The 7,675-nt window shown below is 60.9% G+C and overlaps 2 protein-coding genes and 1 non-coding gene across 3 annotated transcripts; 2 read left to right on the top strand and 1 right to left on the bottom strand.

The window, feature by feature from the left end:
* Window positions 1-1,277: 1,277 nt before the first annotated feature.
* A1Q1_08044 (uncharacterized protein) lies at window positions 1,278-2,052 on the top strand (the record flags this gene model as incomplete). The annotated part of the gene is made up of 2 exons (XM_014326230.1): window positions 1,278-1,696; window positions 1,887-2,052. The coding sequence occupies 2 exons, from the start codon at window positions 1,278-1,280 to the stop codon at window positions 2,050-2,052; spliced, it is 585 nt and encodes a 194-aa protein (XP_014181705.1).
* Window positions 2,053-2,346: 294 nt separating this feature from the next.
* Window positions 2,347-5,389, bottom strand: A1Q1_08045 (uncharacterized protein; the record flags this gene model as incomplete). The annotated part of the gene is made up of 3 exons (XM_014326231.1): window positions 2,347-4,750; window positions 4,838-5,122; window positions 5,172-5,389. The coding sequence occupies 3 exons, from the start codon at window positions 5,387-5,389 to the stop codon at window positions 2,347-2,349; spliced, it is 2,907 nt and encodes a 968-aa protein (XP_014181706.1).
* A 1,166-nt stretch (window positions 5,390-6,555) lies between these two features.
* On the top strand, window positions 6,556-6,671 carry A1Q1_t210. Its single transcript has one exon. It is a non-coding gene; the product is annotated as a tRNA-Thr (tRNA).
* Window positions 6,672-7,675: the final 1,004 nt, after the last annotated feature.

Genomic DNA, 7,675 nt, shown 5'->3' on the forward strand with positions numbered 1-7,675 from the left:
CCCCGTTGCACGCTGGAAGATGGCAGCGGCTGGAACGGAGGCAGAGACGCTCTTGCGACGTCCAAACATGCCCCTCCACTTGCCTCCCGCCTTGGGCTCCACGGGAGCGGCTGGTGAGAGAATTGCGACAGCTTCATCGAGCAGAGGAGCGAGTAAGTTGCTGTCGATCTCGGCTCCTTCTGAACGGAAGCGACGCACGCGGTCCAGCCAGCTCTCTGCACGACGAGCACGGGTCTCCTCGGCAGCGATCAGCTGGAGGCGCATCGCCACCTCGCGCCTACGGCCAGGAGGAGTCGAGGCTGAGGCCGAAGGCATATCATCATGCGCACCTGGAATTCACAACCACCACCGCTGGCCTAGCCCACGCTTCCATAGTCCATCCGATCCCATGTCCCAACGTTAAATCTGATCCCGCTAATAATCCCCTCGCTTAATCATCTCGCGCCAGCCGCTAATGTCTGATTACACTCGGGTCCAAAGGGCCACGTCACTTTCAAGGGCAGGTTTTAGTCTCCGATCTCTCAATCTGCTGGAAACACCATCCGGCTGCTCGCATGCTCGTGGCTCGCGTCGGTCGTTCGGCCAAAGCATACCCACCGTCATTTTCTTCAAGCCCCAGCCTCACACCTCTCTCGCGGGCCCTTGCAGACCTCCCTTCCTGTCTGCACTGCTTTTTGCCAATCCACCTTTGCAACCTCCAGCATACCGCTGCTGCATGCGTCAGCAACCACCACCCATACTCACCTGCAAAACAACATGCTGCACTACTTTTCTTATCTTTGCGGGGTGGATGCCACCTCCGATCTTACATCGGCACGTGACCTCGGAGCTCCTTGCTTTGCACTTTGGGAGCGAGACGCGCGCGGTGCTGGCTTAACTTTCCCACGGTGGGCATTCGGAAGTTGACCACTGGACCAAGGCGTTGAGCAACACGGGCTGTCGGCCATGGGGAATCAGAGCAGTGATGCAGTCCTGTCGTTCGCACACGGAAACAAAGACAAACAGCACACATGTCGTTACCCCTCACCTTGTGACAGCCATGCATTGGCCGTCACACCACTGCTGAGACGCTAGGTAGCTTGAATGGAGAACCTGGGTGATCGATCGAAGGGTTGACCAAGGCACGTCCAGGCACATTCTCGCGTGGCCAACTCTCCCACGGCGGCAGTTTGTCCGCCTCGGCGGGTCCTAACGAAAAGTCAGACCTCCGCCCAACGTCGCTGAACCTCGATCATTGAGCTCGCCAGACCACCGTCCACCGTCCACCGACAAGCACGATGTTCCGACCAACCCTCCCGGCTGCAGTCCTGCACCGCGCGCGCCCGACGCGCCTTCCCATCCCGCGATCGCCGTTCGAGCCGCGCCCCGCGCGCGCGACAGAGGGCGCAAGCGTCGACCGCCCCGTCGCCCTCGTCGGACCCTCGGAACCCACCTCGTCGTCGGCCCAGCTCGACTCGGGCCTGACGCTGCACTACGCCCCGCCCGCGTCGGCGCCGAGCTACACGCTCGGCCTGCCCACACAGTTCACGCAGTGGGTGCAGGGACACCAGGTCGAGCTTTCTGGCGAGGAGGCCGCGCCGCTCCTGCACGTGAAGGAGAGCGAGAGGAAAGTCAACCCCCGCTGGGACGAGGGCATGCTGGCCAAGATTAGGGAGCTCAGGGAGAAGGGATACTCGAAGGGAGAGATTGCGCAGGAGTGAGTACACACTGTTGCCGGTAGGCGTCGGTCCGCCCTATCCGCCGTATTGCCGTGCTACAGCTCGTCGATCTGCAGCTCGCACAGCTCGCACATTGCTGGCCAGCCCCCTCCTGCGCTGTCCAGCCCAGAGGACTGAACTACAACCGGCGCGCCGCTCGCTTCGCTCGCTACTCGTGCTGACAACCAGGCTCGACATTCCCAAGTCCCAGACGCCGCTGATCTCCCGCGTCGCCCCGCTGTCCCGAGCAGCTCGCGCCAAGAAGGAGGCCGCCCTCGCGCACCAGAAGGTCTCGTGGGGAGAGCGCAAGCAGCTCTTCCGCGACCTTCGCGAGAAGCGCAGGACGTTCTGGTAATCTATTTCCTTCTAGCAGTTAAAATCACACACCTCTTCTCGCCCGCAATCGCATGCACCTCTTTAGCATTGGACTGGTTTGGGCTGGGCTGGCACGGAGGCCCCAGTGATCGCGTATCATCAGTTAACGTGTGAGAGAAGGGTTCAAAGTGGACTGACAGAGAGAACGAACGCGCGGGCTCGTCCTGGCATAGATCGCTTGAGGGGTCATAACATGCAGATGGAAACAATGTAATAATGTTGTTGGTGTGTCTATGGGTGCGTGGTATTATATACAGGACAAGAGGCCGTCAGTCTACTCCACATCGTCGACCTCTCCCTTGCGCTCTGGCTCCTCCTTCTCCTCATCCTTGGGAGGCGGTGTAGGCCTCTCCCCGTTCTCGGCAGGCGTGCCCTCGTCAGCTGCCTCAGACTTCTTCTCGTCCTTGGCATCGCTGGTCTGGCTGTTAACCGTGTTGCGCCGGCTGCGTGTGGGGAGGTACAGCGCGCCAGCAGCAAGATCGGAAACCTTGCGCCCGCCGCCCGTGATGCCGTTGCCCATGGCGCCGACACCGGAGCTGAGCGAACGCCCGACGCTGCTGAGAAGTCCGATCGGGCTCGATGCGCTGCGGCGCTGGATCAGGTCGTCGCCAGAGAGGTCGGGGCTGCCACTGCGAAGCGCAGTCAACGGGGAAAGAAGGACGGGCCCGCGGCTCGCCGTCACCGTCTTGAGAGGAAGGGACTGCCAGAGCGAAGGCTTTCGTCGTCCCAGCGCCGCCATGCCGTTCACCTGCGGTTGGACCTCTTCGGGCTCGACCTCGCCCGCGTGCTCGTGCATCGCGCGCTTGATCGTCATGAGGTCGTGCTCGATGTCGCTCACGCGAACAGAGAGGCGGGCGTATGTCGTGCCGTCGCCTGAGCGCGAGGCAGCGTAGGAGCGAGCGTCGCGCAGGACCGAGGCGGCCTGCACGACACCGCGGCCGCCGACGTCCAGCAGAGCCGCGAAGCCGTGGAACACGCGGTCCTCGTCCGCCATCGCAATCTCGGTGTCGACGCGGGCATCCTCGATGACCTCGTACAGTCCATCAAGGAGCGAGATGAGGTCGTCGTGCTCCGAGCGGCCCTTCAGGTTGAGGCTGACGGCGCGTAATCCGGGGCGTCTAGGGGCGAGCTCGGGAACAGACGTCTTCAGGTGCTGAAGAGCAACGGACTGGTCGTGTAGGGACTTCTGAAGGGGAATGTAGCGCTGCTCGAGCGGCTCAAAGATGGCTTGGAGTTCGTCGAGGTGCTCCTTCTCCGCCATTGTCGTCGTGACCTTGAGCTCGGGTAACTTGACATTTCCGTCTCCGGCAGTCGACTCCGCAGCGTTGGACACCTTGCGGGCTTTCTTGCTCTTCTTCGGGCTCTTCAGTCCATTCTCCTTGATCTCCTTGTCTCCCTTGTCTTCAGACTTGACGTCTTCAGGCAAGTCACCATTCTCCTCTGGGCGTTCAGTGTCATCCTCGGAAGCAGACTCCTCCTCACTGTCGTCCTCGTTCTCGACAGAGAAAAGCATACCAGTGTCGTCCACCTTGTCCCCGTCTTCGTCAGTTTCCGGAGGGACACCTTCCTCGGCCTCACGAGCGAGCCAAGCGACTCTCTGCTTCTCCAATTCCATGCGGCGCTCCGTCTCGATCTGGAGATCGTTGACGAGATGCTGAACCAGCTCCTCCGCGAGGAAGATACGGGCGAGGCTCTCCTCGTCGGGAGTGGCAGCGGCTGGAACGGAGGCAGAGACGCTCTTGCGACGTCCAAACATGCCCCTCCACTTGCCTCCCGCCTTGGGCTCCACGGGAGCGGCTGGTGAGAGAATTGCGACAGCTTCATCGAGCAGAGGAGCGAGTAAGTTGCTGTCGATCTCGGCTCCTTCTGAACGGAAGCGACGCACGCGGTCCAGCCAGCTCTCTGCACGACGAGCACGGGTCTCCTCGGCAGCGATCAGCTGGAGGCGCATCGCCACCTCGCGCCTACGGCCAGCAGACTCCTTGCCGAGCTCGTCGGCCATTTCCTCCGTTGCGGCACGGAGGCGGTTGGACCTCTCGACCTCGGCCTCTATGCGGCGCCGGAGCACCGCAGCCTCGTTCCTGAGGGTGGCCTGAGTAGCAGAGGTGCGTGATCGCAGGTGGCCAAGATGAGAGTGCACAGTCTCGTGGGCCTTCTGGCTGAAAGTCATGTACCGCTCGACAACCTTTGCAGCGGAAGCGTCGTCACGAAGGACGCGGTCGCGCTCAGCTTGCGCATCGACGAGTGCAGTAGTCTCAGCCTCAAGCTGCTCGCGTAAGGCGCCGAGAGCAACCTCGAGCTCATCGACGCGGTTCAGAAGACGGGCAATTTCCTTATCCTTGCCGGAAACGACAGACGTAAAGTCCTTGAAGAGCCGCGCCACGCCACGCTGGCCGATGAGGAGGTTGGAGATGGCGTCGGATGACTGCGTGATCGAGGAAATCGAGGCAGAAGACCTGTGAGTCGACTTTGGCGGGGACGCAGGGGCACTCTTGTCGCTCTTGCTGTCCTTCTCCGCGTCGTCGTCCTTGACAGCCTCCTCCGGCTTGCCATTCTCCTTGGGCTCGGCCTTCGCCTCCAACTTCACAGCCTCCTCCTTGTCCTCGGCGTCGGTCAAGATCGGAGTCTTCTGCAGAATGTTGTCGCTAAGCCTTCGGGGCAGTGGCGGGGGGACGGCGCTGGGGTCGAGCTTCGAGACGAGGGCAGCGTATTCGGCGATCGCAAGGTCACTGAGTGTTAGACTGTAATTGTACGCGCCCACTCACCAGAGCTTCTTCTGCTCCTCCATGCGTTTCCGTTCTCCCCTCTCCCAAGCGACCTCCTCTTCCCTGTCTTCCTCGCCGACCCTCAGCTCGTTCAGGAGCGCCTTCTCATGTTCCTTCTCCTTAAGCACACGACCCAACTCCTGCTTCGATGATGCCAGCTCGAGCGTGACTGACCGCAGCTGCTGTTCCGTAAAGTCCAGCTTGGCGGAGAGACGACGGTGTGCCAGAGACAGCTCGGCGAGGGCGTTGGCGGGAGGCGGGGCCTGAGGGGGCTCCGGGGTCGTGCTGAAGTCAGTGTGCTGCACGCACCATTCACCTGTCTGCACATACTCACCGGAGTGTCTCAACCTCCTGCTTCAACGCCTCGTTCTTCCTCTCCAGACCGGTAACCTCATCTTTCTTGAGCTCAAGCTCGAGCCTGACGCCTTGGATTTCGATGTAGCTCTGGTGCGCGATCTGGCGGTACTGGCTGATCTGCTGCTTCAATGACTGGATCTCGATCGACAGGGGATGCGTCGGAGGCAGTGAGGGCTGGGGGATAGCGGTCGTCATCTTGCCTTGAGAGAATGAGACTCGACGAGATGGTTCGAGCTCGAGGACACGCGGGCGCTGAGGTGGAGGGCGGCTCGGTGTCGCGGGGCGGGATCGGGCGTCGGGTCCAGCCGTGAGCTCGGGGAGGGAAGGTCCTGACGGCGAACCGGCCGAGCTCGGGGGCGAGGCGATACGATGAGAGAAGCTGGGGAGAGGTCCTCGTCACAGTCTTCCGTCACCTACTATACGCTGTGTCGTGCTGTGGAACCAAGTGTGTAGGAGGTGCAACGTCAAGTTCCAGCTGGAGGTCAACGGCAACAACAGACGCTAGGTGCGGATGTGCGCGGACAAATCTCGAGCCAGGCACGGCACACGTCTTCCACCCTGGATCGACATCCTCCCCGTCTATGTGTAGACATTCTGTTCTTGATGCTCTACACTATGGACAATGCGTTGGTTATCACGAGCGCGGAGCGAACGAGCAACACCTTCGAAGTGCTTGGAGACTGGGTGCAGAATGGTATACCATGATGAACTTCCCCCTGCCAGGACGCCGCACGCACTGTCCAGGCGACCGTGTTTCGGTGCTCCGCATTGACCGGCTAACCCAGGCACGCAGGGCGCGCTGAGCGAGGCACATTCATCGCTACGTGAGTGCTCCGGGGGCATTCTCTCTTCCCGACTCGTCGTCATCCGCATGAGCGTGCCGAAGGTCCTCAGCACGAGGCGTACTGATGCAAGGTGATCAGTGGTGGTACAGACGCCGATTCCGAGGGGAGGGACACGCCCCTGCTCCTACCGCATCGGGCCTTTTGCAGATGAGGTTGAGCGTGGATGCCAGGACCACTGTTGACTTGGGAGCAGAAGGCGATGTCGTAGTGAACGATAACAGCGTAGCGCACAGCGCAGGAGAGCTCGCACCAACCTTAACCTGTATTCGTTTCGTATGGGCCTACCGCAGAAAACAGGTCTCCCGTGACGCAGCGCAGAACCTCCATACCGCAGCCTGCCATCCTGCCCTCTGCACCTAAGACTTATCCTCTCTACACAAGAGGGATCGGAGGGGCTGAGCATCTCCAGAGCCGCCGCCACGGCGAGGTTACGTAATAACCTTAACGGTGCCCTTGATATTCAACCCTCCCGACTTCGCAACACCAAAAGTCTTTGTCTGGACGGTTAACACCTCCGCCTGCTTAGCACAGTGGCAGTGCGTTCCTCTCGTAGATGTTCCTCTTACGTAAGCGGTGCTTGCGAAGTTGATGCGGCAAAGGAAAGGTCAACGGTTCAATCCCGTTAGTAGGCAACAATCAGGAAATTTCCTTTTTTTCCCACAAATTCGGAATACCTCTCCCTGGATGGAGGATGGGTCATGCTTTTACTGCCCTGTCACCACAGTATGCCCCGTTGCACGCTGGAAGAGGGATCGGGTACGGGTGTCGTGTGAGACAGCTGTGGACGGCTGGGGAACTCTGCCTTGTGGAAGCCTCTGGTTTGCGCACGCCGCAGTGCCTGCACACACGCATGCACCTCACGGACGAGCAGGGCCGCATCACCGTGACACGCTGATTTGCCTACCACCTGGATGTCAGGCGGGGAATCACGCTGACGCTCACTGCCCGGGTCCTGATGACTGGCGGCAACAGGCATGGCGTGTGCCGTGCCACACTGCGCCCGCCACGCTCACGGCGCCGCTCCGCGGCCGACGCTCTGTCTCTATCACAATGCTGTTCCGCAGTGGACGGGAATGGTTCCGTGTCTCGCAGTGGAGAGGCTGCACGGGATATCAAGAGGAGTTGCTCCAGCAGGGGTGCGGAGCGGGCGATCTCATTCAGTCCCGGTTGTGATCCAGGGGAGCAGAGGTGCGTGATCGCAGGTGGCCAAGATGAGAGTGCACAGTCTCGTGGGCCTTCTGGCTGAAAGTCATGTACCGCTCGACAACCTTTGCAGCGGAAGCGTCGTCACGAAGGACGCGGTCGCGCTCAGCTTGCGCATCGACGAGTGCAGTAGTCTCAGCCTCAAGCTGCTCGCGTAAGGCGCCGAGAGCAACCTCGAGCTCATCGACGCGGTTCAGAAGACGGGCAATTTCCTTATCCTTGCCGGAAACGACAGACGTAAAGTCCTTGAAGAGCCGCGCCACGCCACGCTGGCCGATGAGGAGGTTGGAGATGGCGCGGCTCTTCAAGGACTTTACGTCTGTCGTTTCCGGCAAGGATAAGGAAATTGCCCGTCTTCTGAACCGCGTCGATGAGCTCGAGGTTGCTCTCGGCGCCTTACGCGAGCAGCTTGAGGCTGAGACTACTGCACTCG

Source organism: Trichosporon asahii (assembly GCF_000293215.1).
Source record: "Trichosporon asahii var. asahii CBS 2479 unplaced genomic scaffold scaffold00018, whole genome shotgun sequence".
In the NCBI taxonomy this organism is placed as follows: Eukaryota; Fungi; Basidiomycota; class Tremellomycetes; order Trichosporonales; family Trichosporonaceae; genus Trichosporon; species Trichosporon asahii.